This window comes from Nuphar pumila, chromosome 10 (assembly GCF_984573655.1).
Source record: "Nuphar pumila chromosome 10, dmNupPumi1.hap1.1, whole genome shotgun sequence".
NCBI lineage: Eukaryota > Viridiplantae > Streptophyta > Magnoliopsida > Nymphaeales > Nymphaeaceae > Nuphar > Nuphar pumila.
In genome coordinates this window covers 98,576,576-98,593,082 of record NC_143258.1, presented here as the reverse complement: position 1 = coordinate 98,593,082, position 16,507 = coordinate 98,576,576, and the positions used below count along the sequence as shown (strand labels likewise).

Here is a 16,507-nt window from a genome sequence, read left to right as displayed (position 1 = left end):
TCTGGGCATGGCCCAGAGCCCACTGACAAGGCCTAGTTGAACCAATTATAGTTTGAGAATTTTTTGTTTTTAACCTTTAAATTCAAGCAAAATTCAAGTGAAATTCGGAGGCGAAAATCAGGTATATACACCGTTAGGTGCGCCTCGGAATGCTGATCGCGTTGGCGGTCTGTTTTTCCGAATTCAGATTACGGTGGATCCTAAAATCATATTTTTCAAAAATGACCCGCCTCTATTTTTCACTTTTTCTGGATTGGATGGGACGAGATTCACTTTGTTTTATCCAAGTTAATATGAATCTGGACCCAGTCCAAGATCGATATTGACTAAGATCTGGTCCAGATAGGATCCATGTGGATTTGGATATGAATTTAGATCTTGGATCCAGATATGGATCCGAGATCCATCCATGGCCAATTTAAAACTTTAAAATCACCTTTAATTAAAAGAGGACAAGGGTAGAACTCTACCCCATAAAGGACTTACAGAAGGGGGCGACACCCTCTGGAATATTCTTTAGATATTAAATGAAATAAAATAATTAATTAATTAAAAAATAATCTCGAAGACAATGTAGAATTCTATGTAGAGTAGAACTCTACTTAATTAAGGCCTTATCTAGAGGGGATGTCACCTTCTAGATTAATCCAAATTAGAAAAATAAAAAAAATAAAGAAGATAAAATAATATAAAAGGGGTATATCTCTACCTCTCTCTAGAACTCGTGTTCTAGAGAGAGAGAGAGAGAGCTAGAGGAAAAAGAAAGGAAAACCCCTAAATCGTGTGGGGAGAGAGAAAGAAAAAGAGAAGAAAAGAGAGGAAAGAAAATGAGAAGGAGAAGAAAAAGAAAAGAAGAAAAATCAGTTTTTCTTCGTACATCCATCAATTTTTTCTATCTTTTCTACACTTCGATTCAAGGTACGAGTTTCTCTCTAAGTTTTTACGGAAAGAAATATGTATAAATCAGTTTATGTATAAGTATTAGATGAAAAAAAAATCTGATTCAAAAGAATATATATATATATATATATATATATATATATATATATATATAATTGATGTGAGTATGCCATATGGATTAACGATTTTTTCCTATTCCATGTGTTTGAAAATACATGTTGTCGATTTTCTTTTAATGGCTTTTCATGTTGTATATATATATATAAATATAATCCTATCGACCTTTTGATCATACTGTTGAACATGTGCATACGACCCTTGTGTGATGAATTTATAGCATGTTTCTGAAAAATATCATATGGTTCAGATTTGTTTATAACACACACACACACACACTTTGTTCAAATTTGATAATTTCTTGACATGCATATAGTTGAATGGGTTTTATTGTTCCAGATTTATATTTGATGCATGCATATAGATCTTGACAGATCGGACAACTTTCACATAGTGACAGATCTGGGCAAATCTGCCAAGTGCATGGGTTGACAAATCTGGTTTAGATCTGTCAAGTTTCTTAAGTGTGCAGATCTGGCCAGATCTGTTAGGTTGGGTGCATTGTTTCTGATCAGACTTGTCAATTTTTATTTATGTGCAAATCTGATCAGACTTGCAGAGTTTTATTGGTAAGCAAATCTGATCAGACTTGATGACTTTTATTTATGTGCAAATCTGATCAGACTTGTTGTGTTTCATTATGTACAAATTTGATCAGACTTGCCACATTCCACTGTGTGCACATCTGATCAGACAAGTCGATTATTATAGATATGCAAATTTGATCAGATCTGCTCAGCTTTATGATATGCAAATCTAATCAGATCTGCTCAGTTTTATAATATGCAAATCTGATCAGATCCGCCAAGTCTCAGGTGTACAGATCTTATCGGACTTGCTGAGTTTCCTTAGTAAGCAAATCAGATCAGATTTGCTGAGTTGCATTGGTATGCAAATCTGATCAGACTTGCTGATTTCATTTAGTGTGCAAATCTGATAAGACTTGTCAAGTTTCTTGTACACGCAAATCTGGTTCTAGTTTGTTGAGTTTCATGGGTACACAAATCTGATCAGTTTTGCCAAGTTTAGGCGAACTGTTATGGACCAGATCTGTCGAGTTTATGAATTAAGCAGATCTGGTCCAGATCTACCGAATGAATGATTGTTTGATTTGTGAATTCAGATCAGCCTCAGTTGTTGGCTCGATAAGAAATTCTTGCATAGTTGAATTCAAGGTTTTAAAACCCGTGACTCGAGACTCGACTCGTTCTTTATTGACTCGTGACTCGGCGGGTCAACTCGGTGACTCGGACCGGGTTTTGTTAACTTTTGATTTTAAAAGAAAAACAATATATAAATATGCACTAGAAGATAAATAGTTGAGAAATGATAAATAGTTGCTTCATCCTTGTGATTTGAGGTTTTAATTTGGTTGGTGAGTCTGTTTTTCTTGGATCTAGTCATAATGGTCATTCTTGTAAAGGAACATGAGAAATTCTCAGAACTGTTTGATCACTTCTCCTTCTAAATCTGTTCTTTTTCTCGTGTTGTTGTAACCCTCTATTTCTTTTCCCCTGTTACCTTTATGTTTATCATTTATTTCAGAGAAGCTTTCTATTACAGTTGATCTGCAATTTCTATGTTCTCCTTCATTGAATTTGTTATGGTAAGATGAAATGATTTGGAATTTTGGATGTGTTGTCAAATGTGTTAGGAATGCACATCTATGTTATTTGTTAAAATTTTACTGGTGCATTGTCTTTAATGGAACCTACAAGTCACAGGTTAACAGAAAATACAGATACGTAGAATTGCAAAGTCAAGGATGAAAGCACATAGTTGAGCGTGTGATGGATAAGACTGATATTTCCTTAATTTTTACCTTCAAAATATTTCTTATAGTAAGATGAATTGGATTGCTGTGGTCAAATCATAGTGATGGACTTCTCTTAAGGTCCTTGTGATGCACACAATAATCTAGTGACAATTTTGATGCACAACTAGATAAAAACAATTTCATATGTACTAGAAGTTTTTTTTCTTCAGTATGATCTAAGAACCAACACTCGCCCGAGTCAGGCCCGAGTCTTGGGTTGACTCGCTGGAGGGCCGAGTCAGCCGAGTCACCGAGTTGACTCGGCGAGTTTTAAAACCTTGGTTGAATTAGTACATGAATTTAATCATGTTTAAGATTGATGTATGCATTTTTTCTGAAATAATACATAAACATGATTTTGATTTGATTGACTTGAACTTGTGTATATCATACACATGAACCTGAAATTTATTTGATGTTTGCATAAATATGATCATATGCATGTTTGATTGTTTATGTATGGAATTGATCATGTTAATGTGTTCTGCAAGCATCGATTGACATGTGTATATATTTGGCTTCATGTGCATTTATTTTGTGTATTTGAATATTCATTGTGAACATGTCCTGAAACAACGAGTGTGTTGCATGTTCACTACAATTTTGCAAAAGTGCATAAATCACTTTTGAGATGCGTTGGTGGTCAGTTGTGAACCACTACAGGCCGTGTAGGCCAAGAGCATATGTTATTCCACTTGTTGATTTTATTTATGCATTGCAAAATTTTATTTATAAAAATTATTGGTTTTCCAAAATTAATTACACTGTTAAATCATGCGGGCCAGGGCCCGAAGTTAGTTTTGCATATGGATTTGCAAAACAGTTCTAATGTAAAGAATTTGAAATTGATTTGAAATGGTAAAAATGACCAAAACAGTATAATTAATTTCTTCCTAGATGTCCCTTGCACAGTGTAGGAATCTTGGATGGTGGTCATAGGGGACTATGAGGATACTAAAACTCCGTGTGCAATTGCTCCCCAGAACCCGATATGATGGTTCACCTCTCAGCCACAATTTTAGAGAGATTTCAGATACTTTGACTCGGTTGTGATTTTGGTATGCCAAGAAAGTGGCGTCAGTGGTTGAGGATTTTCATTGACGTCTTGGCATTACGTGAGGATTTCTGATATCAGTCGAGGAACAAGTGTGAAGCTCAGTAATAAAATACAAATTGCATGTTAAGCTATAACAGGGAACCTAACTTGGACTTCGGGAATTTGGATCCGTTTCGAGTATCCGCGGGTTTAAAAAAAATTAGAAATTAAATTTGTGTGCATTTAGTAGGGACATGCATGCAAAAACAACTCTGATAATAACTTAATAAGTTATTCATGCATGTGCATTGAATCATGCATATTTACTGTTTAAGATTAGTTCATGCATTTATGCATATTTGGTTTTGCATAATACTTGATTCTACATGATATTTTGTTTAAATGCTTGACTGGTAAGTTGATTGTGGTAAATTATTAATTGTGATATTCATCTTAAATTTATGCATGAATTTGGTATATGCTATTTCTTTTACTTTTTGAATTTTTAGAGGAATTCGTAGAAAGGACTGGTTTTTACTCATTTTCTTAAAATTGTTTTACAGGCTCGAATGCTCAGTAATGTCCCGACTAGCTAGTTGGAGACTGTGAGCCCTGTAACTGGTTTCTAATTTTCTAACAAAGTGACTCTACTAAGATAGATGATTTTTGTGTCTAGACTATTTGACATTTATTTATTGAATTAATAAAGTTTGATTTATTCTTCATTTGATTCAATGCACAATTTAGAGTATGGTTTGGTATATTAAATTTGTAAGGCCTCGGATCCATGGGTGAGTTTCCGCAATTGTTTAAAAAAAAATTACCATTATTTTTATGAGGGTCAGTTGGGGTCGTTACAGACTGTTAGGTCACAAAAATTTAAAATAATATTTTGATAAATGAAAATGTTTGTTGTTTGCTTTGTAATTCCATAAAGCATACATTGTTCACAAATTTTCAATTGAAAAACAAGTTTAAGTTTTTTGTTTGTGAGACTAAGTCTAGATATGGATTATTATGTGTGATTTTAGTAGTTTAATAAAGCTAACTTTTCAAGCAAGCATGCATGAAAAAATTAGCTTGATGTTTGTTTAGAACTTTAAATGAATAGATACTTAGATGGATCACGTTGTTGCATTAATGTTATTTTTAAATGTTATTCTCATATTTTTCGGTATTTATGTGAGATTTCTTATTTCTTATTGGTTATTGCTTCATTAATAAAGAATTTCTTTTATTTCTTTGTATTTTTTATGTTTTTTAAAGTTTTTTTAAGTTTTAAAAATGTATTTGTGAGGTGTATGCTTTATGCCTCGAGGCTTACACTTCGGTTCACATTTTGATAGGGCACATCTCTACACCTCAACGCTTTTCACAACATTGGTAGGATTATGATTCTAAGAGTAAGATACCAAAAATAAATAGTATTAAATAAGTCAAATTTTGTTGCAACTACTATAAGAAGGCACAAAGAACAATTTAATCTCATTATCCTAGAAAAGATTAACATACTAGGGCACAATTGGAAGCAATAAAAATTCTCACAGGAAAAGAAAAGTTTGCCTATGAGAAGTTTTGATATGATAACTTTTCTAAATGAAAATTTTTGCTTGTTTGTGTAGCATGAGAATAACAAAGTGAAAAAATGTGAGAAAAATGTGTGTGTGTGTGTGTTAAAGAGAGAGAGAGAGAGAGAGAGAGAGAGAGAGAGAGAGAGGTGGGTCGATCACATGCGTCCATAGTCTCAGACTCGTCGGAGGGCGTCAGAGACGGTGTTGCCTTCCTCTCGATGGGCTTCCATCCTTGAGCAGGCTCTTCTTGAAGGACTTCAACCCTAGTTCCTTCACTATTCTTGTGGGAGAGTAGGTCAATGATTTGTGCAAAGGAGATGAAGTAGGGAAAGAGAAAGATAACGACGACGACGATGAAGTTTGTGATCTCTCCTTGTTGCCGCTCCTCTCGGATTGAGAAATATAAGTCAAGGGTTTCCCTCCGGTTGGTCTACACGCAACAACGAAGATCTCGTAGGCCGTCTCCCTCAATTCTGAGGGTGAAATCTGGATACCCAATTCATCAAATGGTGAACCAAGATCGGAGACACCGTTTTCTGGAGCACCCATGTGTCTCACAAACAATGTCACCTTCTGCTCCATGGTGGAGGTGAGGGAAACGATGTGGCAGTTGTCGCCCTTTCACTCAGAATGGTGGCGGATGGGTAAGGAGCAACTATGAGGGAGAGGGATGCTCAATAAGTTGGGGCTGATTGCCGACAAACATGCTTCAATCTTGCACAACCCATTGAGAGAGAGAGAGAACTTTTGATAGGCAAAATTTTCCTATCAAAAATCATACTTTTTAGAAAAACTTTCCTTTCGAAAAATTGTCTCGTCTGGAACTGTTGGAAAAGATGTACTTTTTTCTTTCGTACTTTCACTTTTCCTTGTATTTTCTCACTTCCAAACGTGCCCTAAATGAATGTGTTCAAAAAAAGTTTGATGTATTAAATAAAGAAAAGACAAATTGGGTTAATGCAGAAGGAACAAAAAGTTTGATGATCAAGAGAAATGAATATGATGGTGATGATCTTAGGAAGGAAAAAAAGGCAAATAAAGAAGATAGTGATTGATCAACCACTCGCTAGCTTGGGTGTTTGACTTAAGAGTTGAGGGTTGAGAGAGAGCTGTAAAACTTAAAACATTTTATTTAGATTTTAGATGGTTCTTATCAGTAAAATTATGACTTGAAATATGTGATTTTCTACTTGGCCAATTTGCCTTATTTCTTTTTCTAATTGTTGAAGACATGATATCTTGAGTCTTGACATCTTATGTGGTAATCACTGCTTGTTATCGTTGACTTAGTGTTGGGTAGAATGTCAGTCTCAATCAAAGGTACCATACAAGATGGAGCACGACATGGCACCACTTACGGTTGACAACTGGAAAAGTCTACTACTACGAACATCGAGAGTATGCCACCTTGTACCTTGCTCTATCATTATTGTAGAAAGCCACTTAGGAAGTTGCCTTATCACCTTTACTGGTGCATCCTTTTTTCATCTGCCCATTTTCAAAAAATGTTCTTTGACTCAGTCCAGGTGGTGCCATATAGCCAATTTGTATCGGAGATAGATTTTGCTCTTTTGTTCCATCATTTGCATGCATTGTTGGTGTTGCCTGCCCTTACACAACGAGGATGACATGCCATGATATATTTTGTTTCATCGAGCCCTGTTTTGGTATCTGGTTTGATGGTTGTGTGCTAAAAATATAGGACATCCCATTTCATTTCCCATCCCAGTGTTTCACATAACAATTCAAGTTTGCTTTTTTGTTAGGTCTTGACTTCTCCATGATCTTCCCAACACCTCATACAGAAGCTACTGCCGCCTTATTCCTATTAGTGGTTATGATGTTTAATACTCAAATAGGGAGACTTACGAAGAAGGATTGTGCTATTTATCAATGAATATTGGACTGATCCTTTGGTGGGAAATGTTCAGTTTAGATAATGAAACCATTCCATTACTACAAACCAAAAAAAAACCCTCTCTTATCTATACAGTTCATGCCAGAAAGTATGAAGTTGGACTAATTCGGACACATTGGACAATTTATTTAATACCTATTATTCCATCCAATTTTTATTTCCAAGTCATATTTTATTAGTAGCCATAGTATTGACTATGCATAAAGCTACGATGATCAGGACTGTATTCCAATGGAATGCTATGGCTTCTAGGAGGGACTATAATGAGGAGGATGACAGACCTTTCCCACAATCTACTATCTTTTGTGGATTGTAGTCTATTCACTTAATTATTGTAATTTCAAAATATACTAGAGAATAAAAAAATGATTAAATATTATAGAATTTATGGTAGAGTGCAATCATTAAACACAAAATTTTATTCGTATCAGAAAAGTTATTTATTTACTTGTGATGTACCAATTCAATTTTTTACTTTTCAAAATAAATTAAAACTTAAGTATTAAATCCTATGATTTTTTATGATATGATACCATGTTGACATTTACATGCTAGTTAAGATATGCAAGTAACCATGACTGGTACAAAGTTGTACACACAATTCTAGAAAACTAATGTCCTTTATTAATTATTCTATTGATTGACAAATTTTTAGTTGATAACTAAGTGCATCATATGAGAGAGAGAGAGAGATGACTGCCTATATTAATTCCAAGATTTACAAATTTTCAACGTGTTGTTAGTCACATTTGTAGACCAGTTCTGTGCACCCTTACCGATTCCAGGATCTAGACCCATTTCACAGAGAATGGTGATGCCAGCACTTTTAGCTATGCTATCCAACTGTGACATAGAATCACTGACGTAGCTTGCAGTCACCAAATGCTTTTTCAGCTGCACAAGCAAATAATATTCTTTGGTTATTATGTATCACCTGATTGACAAACAATTGTGCCAGACATAATGTGCACCTGAGTATATCTATAAGAAAACTATTTGAAGATTCAATTAGAAAAAAAAGTAAAGGTTCAAGCAAGAGGTACTGTATATAATTACATCACAGCGCAAAATTGAAAATAATAAACTCCTCAAATAACTCTTTCAACTTTTTTATATTTAAAAAGTTGATACATACATGCATAAAACTGCTCACTAACCTTTCAAATATTCTTGATCTCACTTTTAATCATAATTTCAAGAGCTAACCATGTAAATCCACTAAATTAGTTCAAATAAGCTGGTGATGAAAGGCTGATAGACTGCCAAGAATTCTAAATAAGACTAAAGATATGCCCCGGCACCTAACAAAAAAGGAAACTGGAGTTTGAAAATATTGGCCAGGCTACAAGATATATACATAGTATAAATAAACCTCAGCTGTGTTATTTTAATCTATAATAAACAAAACCTGGACTAGAAGATGCTTGGATGAAAGAAGGGTTAGAAAACTCTTGTTAATGGGGCTACTGAGAAGACCTAACATCAGGCATGCTCTTTGAAGGGAGTGGGTTGTTTTGAACAGTGGTAACTTAGACAACCAACATGTTGTAGTCACTCCATATGATGAAGACAATAAACTCTGTTGTTTATAAGATATAATAACTAAAGCATACAAAGAATGGAGGAGGAATCACAATGCTAATCTGATGCAGATGGAAAAATACTTGATGATGCTGATGCTGTAATAGGACTAAACAGAAGATTGACAATATGTGCCCCCTTGGTAAGCTTGGAAACCAACCGGCACATAAACTCACCCTCACATAATTGTCTTCATCCACTAACTTATTTCACGTATTTAGTCGTTTTTTCCAAATTTCCACCTCAACCTATATGTGCATAAGTTAATGAAGAAATGTAGGAATACCTCGATGCATGCATTTGCTACAACAAGATGGAAACTAGGTGGAAGCAAGCTTATCACAACTTCAACCTACAAACAAAAGGAAATGTCATAATTAAGACTAGATATATAAGAATGTGCACTAAGCAAAGCATGTTATATGCTAATATACTGAAATTGGATGCTCGTGATAAAATTCTTGAATAAAAGAGCTGAAATATGATTCAATACATGGAACCAACATTAATGGATTTTGAGAAGGCCTTAGTAAATCAATATTTAAAACAGGAAACACAGAGAAATGCTAACAAAGAAAACCAATAAATTGGAACAAATTTAGATTAAAAAAATCTTGATACATGAAAATCATACATTATGAATCTCATCTAATAAATCAATATAATAGTTTCTTCCACAAAAGTTGAGGTTTTCTTTGCCCTTCTTTTTTTTCCAATATTTTGAGAAGATCATGATCGAAGGATCCAAAAGCTAAGCAAATAGTCATACAATTACCTATATAATTTCCATAATCAAACTTTAAGTTTTTATTTCTTAGCAGTCCTACTCCATGTTATGAGAAAGGGTTATCTAAATGATGCAAAACCTCTAACAACCCTAGCAAAATAGGTGATTGCCCCTGAAAATTTATGCAAAAGACTTCCTGTCCAAGAATAATAGAATGTTAAAAAATCCCTTTAGCAGTACATGTAAAATGTACTTCTATAAAACATACTACATTTTGAGAACATTTTAATAGCACAACATTCATGCTCAGTTCTATACCAAATGTGTCTGGCTTTAGATAATAAACTTGTTTGCACTTTGCAAAGTACTTCAATTGTCAAGATTCCTCAACATATCCATATTACACAGGTGCCGCTCTCATATACTGAATGGCTAGAATACCCTCCTTGGTTGTTAATCCTTCCTAACAATGTGAAATGCACATACAAATTCTATAAATAGGTTGTTCCTTTTTTTAAAACAAAATTTTTACACATAGACTAACCGTGTTAGACATTAGTCTCACATGCCCCATTGCATCAACATCTTGAGAACTTGGAAGAATAATTAACCAATATCTCATAAAAAGTGACATTTAGCAAAAAATATTTGACAAAACCAGGAGATCTACATTTACTGACTAGTAATACTGAATACAATTACCTCAGAGATGTACTTATACAATTCTTCCTTATTCATTACATCAAGAGCAACTGCCTCTGCATTTGGGATGCCTTCAATAGCCTACAAAAACATACTGTTTGAATAATAGGCTACAAATAATATATAACTACAACCTTCATCTAGAAAGTTCTCCCGAGTTTATAAGCAAGAAGCTACAGGAAAAGCAATATACTAACAGTAACAAATTTGGGCTCACTAAAAATCAGGACTCATACTCAAAATGCCACCTCAAAATTATGATGATGCAAAACATCTGGCACAATTTTTTATTTGATGTGCATCTTTGCATTACATTTAAGAATAAAATACATTCCCAACTTATACAGATAGACAAGCTAGAAAAGCCCTGTTTGCCCCTCTGTAGCACCATGGAATATAGAATGACATAGGGTATGTCCTTTTTACCCATGGACAAGATGTCAGGCTTTATATGGGAATAAAGTTCTAAAAATTTATCTGTGGTTATTCATATATTGACATATTTTCTGTATCTCTTGTCCAAAAAGAGACAGAATAGCATTAATTAAGATGGCCAAGACTGGGATTATGGTAAATTTGATGTGCACTGGAAGGACAAGACCACTAATAGGTATTTTATCAGGAGCATAGTGTTAACGTAAACAGATATGTTTACATATGTTTTTCTGTACATATGTTAGTAAGGGGTATTTTAGTCTTTTTACATGTAAATCTGGAACTAATGTATCTTTATTTTTTTATTCTTTCTTTTTGTAAAATGTAAATATTCTTAGCCATGAGGGCTTTTTGGGAATTAGGATAGAGATATTGGGACTCTACCCAACGTCTAGATTTCTAGCCGTTGGGTAGATCCCAATATTATCCATTATTTAAGTGTGCTCTCAGCCCTTAGTGGCTCATTCTTGTGTTTTCATGTGTTGACCCAAAAGAGGTCATATTCTCTAAGTGTTTTCTTGCACATAAGTGGCACATCAAGGCATATATATACTTCAGTTCGTGACACATAGTACATGAATTCTCTATATGAGACAAAAATTCACATATTGGGGTCCACTAATTTCCATTTCATTATCAAGAAACTCAATAGATAGGTCATCCAAGAAACAATAATTCAATTTTATTAAAGCTGTGTCATGTGACGATCATTTTGCTCCTAAAACAATTTCTTTATGTACATTTAGAAATATAATATGCCTTTATTTGGTCACCTTAAACCATATAATCATATTATGACTGCCATGATTCCTAAACTGCCAAACAATTACACAATTGAGAGTAGGAGATGGTAAGTTGCAGTGATGTCCTAAAAACTCCAAATGGTTTTAGTACTGCAAAGCCGACAACAATCAGAACAAAATTGAATGCAAGTGACAATTGGAGTTTAATCCCTAAAAGTTTCTTCAGAATAATTTGATAGAAAAATTAAAACATTCTAAATTCAAGTCCACTTCATATGAACCATTATATAATTTATTTTTACTGTTGGATCCTTCATAGCAGATTTGGAAACTCCTAATAGACAAAACCCAGTGTCTGAGAATATGACCATGCTTTGATGAACTCACCTTTAAATATTTATAATTTCTTTAAGATATGGCTGCAAGATGTCATGACAAGGTAGAACTCTACCCTATCCTAACTTCTAGATTATGCTATGCCGGGTAGAACTGTAGAGTTCTACCAAAGGTAGAACTCCAACCTATCATAACTATCATAACTACTATATATATATATATATGTTTCTTAAAGTTTTAAATTTTCTTTTGTTTTAAATAAGTTATGGATGGATTATGGGTCGGGGTTGGACCCATGATCCAAATTCATATTCATATCCATTTGGATTTAAGCTCATACATGGCACTAGTCAATATGGATCATGGACTAGGTCCAGATCCAAATTGGCGTCAACCCAAATGTAAATGGAGTGGGTCGACCCCGATCTAAATTGAAAAAGACCCAAAATAGAGGTCGGTCAAATTAGAAAAACACATTTTCTAAACCAACCCATGTCCAAATTTGACAAATCAGATCTCCTATGAGATCTACGTTCCATAACGGATTTAACTACGGTCCTAGATCAATTTCACTTCTGAATTTTGCCTAAATTTAACCTGATTTTAACCTTAATTTCGCTCAAATTTAAAGGTTAAAAATAAATAAAATTCACATGTGTTACGTATCATATTTAGATACCTTCAATGGGCCCTAGACCAAGTCCAAACCCCCATTGACATCAACCATATTTAATAATTTTTCCACAGTTTTGACATATTAAATATAACTATTTAATAAAAATTATATTTTCGAGTTTAACAATATAGACACATTTACGAGATATTACAATATATATAGTGTATTCAAAGGTTCATGGGTTCATATGTATGATGCATCTAATGGAAGATACATGGTACCCACACATTGTTTCTCTCTCTCCCTCCTTGATCCTCCATTTGTAAGATGGTGTCCAGAGTCAAAGGAAAGAAGAAAGGTTTGTCCTAAGCTTAAAGAGTGAAACAGAAATTAGATTATTGCTATGAATCAAGTGGAAGCTATTATTTTTGTTAGAGATCACTCTTGGTGCTTATGCATACACCCTAGAACAACCAGCTTTAGAGTGATTGATTAGTCTTTGATCCTTTTGTTGTTGAAAGATGATCTGAAAACAAGATTATAGCAACAAATTCCAGGTCATTTGAATCAGAATTGAGTGAGTTCAGAAGTTTTTTAACATTTTCAAAAAATCTGGAGGCAAATCTTCAAAATTTGCAAGTTTTGTCATTCACGGCCCAATTGGGGCTTTTTTGAGGGATTTGGTTGCTTTTGGATTGTTTCTGATGGAGGAACATGGAGAACTGCATGTATTAAGAATTTGTGGGTTGTTAAGTATTATTGATTTTTATAAAAGAAAAATGGGGGGAATTGTTGAAATGTATTATGTAATATGAGCTTTTACATATATTCTTGGTTTTACCCCTTTCTTATGTGCATACCTTTATTTATAGGGGTATTCTTGTCCTTGTACATTAGTTAGTTGTAGAAGGTTAACATTCTGTCTTTTTGTGCCTCGAGGGGTCGAACCCCTTATAGGATGTATTCTCTCTATTGCTGGGAAGTAACGAAGCATATTGTTCTTTCCCCATCTTTCTCTTCTTCTCTAATGGTGATGCCCCCTAATGCTGTAGATTTGTATAGGGACAACTAAAATTTGAGGCTTGTTGCCATACTTGGCTTTGTAGTAGCATATTGAAGACTGTTGGTTTGTCTTTTAGGCTTGTAAGGTTGGATTGGCCGATACTTGTTAAAATGTAAGGAATTGTTCTTTTTTGTGCACACCAAGTGTTTGATAATTGCTTGATTGAAAAAAGATGGATAATATTGTTTGGCTGCAAGTCTCACTCGTTCACCTTATAAGGGTAATGGAGAAGATCAAAGGCATGTCACAAAATGAGTGCTTGGTTGCACGTAAAGGCATTCTAGATCATGTTGTCACACCAACCTGCCTTATTATTGACTTGCTTATAAAATGTTAAAGAATTACGCTATGTCACATGGGTGCGAGTGCGGGGGTGCGGCACTTTCAAAAAACCCAGGTGTGGGGGTGCGGCAAAAAAATAAATAAAAAATAAATAAAATATATATATAAGGTCCAAAAGTTGGACATAAATGACCATGGGTGCATTGACTGCACCCAGGGTCAGGTTGACCGCATTGGGTGCGGGTGTGGCACCCAGTTGGAGAATCCCTGTGACATAGAGTCCTCCCTATTCAAAGTTCACCCACAATAACTTTGTTGGTAATGCTCTTGATTTTTCTTTTTGGTTAATATTGGGTGCTTCATGAGTGCATGTGACAGGAATAGGTCTAGTCGCCTATGTTAATATATATATATATTATTCGTGTAAACCAAATTTTGGTCATTTCATGCCTGTAACAGGTACTGTCCACTAGGGACAGTTTTTATATTTTTTCTCTTACTTTTTTTGTATTTATGTAAAATGGTTTACCTCCAACAATCACATTTGTGACCGTTGGAAGTTGCTCCCAACAGTAAAAAAGGTGACGGTCGGGAGCTCTTTCCCTCTTCCTCTATTGTAATGTATATACTTGTCCCCTTTTGTTTATGCTTCTCTAAGCATGTTATGTGCAATACAATACATAGTTTTTACATTATTGTGTTGATCTTTTCGACTCTTTGAAGTCTTGTGTATGCCTTGGTGCTTTGTGTATTATCCCATATTGGGTTTGTAATAGTGTATGCACTTTGTTTTGTATTTCTGCATATTACACGGTATCAGAGCCATAGTGTTCTTGAACTTGTGGAGAGTGGCCATCAAGTGTTATAGTGCTCACGGTGATTGAGGTGATTCAAAGAGAGGTATTTTTTAATATTTACTTCTTTATCTCCCTCTTCTTCTTCACATTTAAAATGGAGCATGATTCCAAAATAGACCTCTCACTCAAATTAAATGGTACAAATTATATGATGTGGGCCTTCGCCATGAAGAATAATCTTAAAGGAAAAAAGCTTTGGGGATACGTAATGGACACTATTCCTGAACCTCAACTTTTGCTCACCAAGAAAGAAGGAGAACAAGTCAAAATTCTTGAAGGAGATGATCGTCCCAAAGCCATTAGTAATTATCAATCTAAAGTAGAGGATTAGGACAACAACCATGCAAAAATTCTTGTATGGTTTATGAACAATGTTGACATGAAAATATGTGCCAACATTGTTAAGTTTAGAAAGGCTAATGAAGCATGGTCATTTATGAAGGGTATGTATAACCAAAAAGATCTTGCAAGGCAATATTTTTTGCAAGAAAAGATAAGTACCAAGCAAGGGGATATGAATGTCCGTAACTTTTTTAGTGCCCTATCCCTTCTATGGGATGAGTTGGCACTTTTGGAGACTAAATGAGTTGTCATTGAAGATGTGGGACTTATGTTAAAATGTACTCCACACACACACACACATATATATATATATATATATATATATATATATATATATATATATATATATATATATATATTGCATCAATACCCGATAAGGGTATTTTTGTAATTTAATATAGTTATTTTAGAAAACAACTATTTTTATTTTTTGATAAAATGTAATTTCTTTTTTTATTTTTTCTGTTTTATTTTTTGTATTTTTAGGAACCAAAAGGGGCTTCAACCATAGAGTCGTTGGAGCCCCCAACGGTCACAAATGTGACCGTTGGGGGCTCCCAACGACTCCATGGGAGCCCCCTTTTGGGCTCTTCTTTTAAGGCCCTTGGCCTTCTTTTTCCGTCCACTCCCTCTTGTATAAATAGGGGTGAACCCCTTGTATGTATGCTTTCTTGAGAGCGCTCTCTCTTTTCAATAAGAGGCTTTTTATATTGTTGCCTTCTTAAAGGCTTGTGTTTGTATTGTCCCTTTGTGGACTTGGCTATTGTCTCTTTTGTTTGTCCATTGTAGGACATTGTAAGTGCTTATAGCACTCTTTGTATTTCTGCATATCTCATTACATGGTATCAGAGCCACTCGGTTCTTGAAGGAAAAGTGTGGTACGTATATTTCATATTTTGTGTATCTCTTCTCTTCTCACTTTTTGGAAACATCATGGAGGCAAAGATCGACCTATCCTTTAAGCTCAATGGAAAGAATTACATGATGTGGGCATCGGCAATGAAAAACAACCTCAAAGGAAAGAAACTTTGGGGTTTTGTCATGGGTACCGTTCCAGAATCTAAACTTATGCTCACAAAGAACGAAGGAGGTCAAGAGAAAGCTCTTGGAGGAGATGCTCGCCTCAAGGCCATTGAAAATCATTAAAAACAAGTGAAAGATTGGGAAAGCAATCACGCAAAAATCCTTGCGTGATTTATGAACAATGTTGAACTCAAGGTATGTGCTAATATAGCTAAATTTCGTCAGGCCAATGAGGCTTGGTTCTTTATGAATGGTATGTATACCCAAAAGGATCTTGCAAGAGCGTATTTTTTGTAAGAAAAAAATATTAGAACCACCAAACATGGTGATTCTAGCATTCAAGACTATTATAGTGCCTTAAACCCACTATGGGATGAATTGACTCTTTTAGAGCCAAAATGGGTTGCTATGGAAGATATTGAATTAGGACAAAAACAAATGG

At 34.6% G+C, this 16,507-nt stretch overlaps 1 protein-coding gene across 2 annotated transcripts in view; it reads right to left on the bottom strand.

Annotated features, from left to right (window-relative positions):
• Positions 1-16,507, bottom strand: part of LOC149827537 (lysine-ketoglutarate reductase/saccharopine dehydrogenase bifunctional enzyme) — a 118,724-nt gene that overhangs the window by 14,209 nt on the left and 88,008 nt on the right. For both annotated transcript variants that reach the window (XR_016434912.1, XM_090019446.1), the window contains exons 15-17: positions 10,369-10,449; positions 9,226-9,291; positions 8,135-8,252 (exon numbers count right to left, since the gene is read on the bottom strand). Coding sequence is in view for 1 of the 2 variants with exons in the window: in XM_090019446.1 (XP_089875572.1) it covers positions 8,135-8,252; positions 9,226-9,291; positions 10,369-10,449 (265 nt within the window). In the remaining variant the exon portion in view is untranslated. The remainder of the gene's footprint in view (positions 1-8,134; positions 8,253-9,225; positions 9,292-10,368; positions 10,450-16,507) is intronic.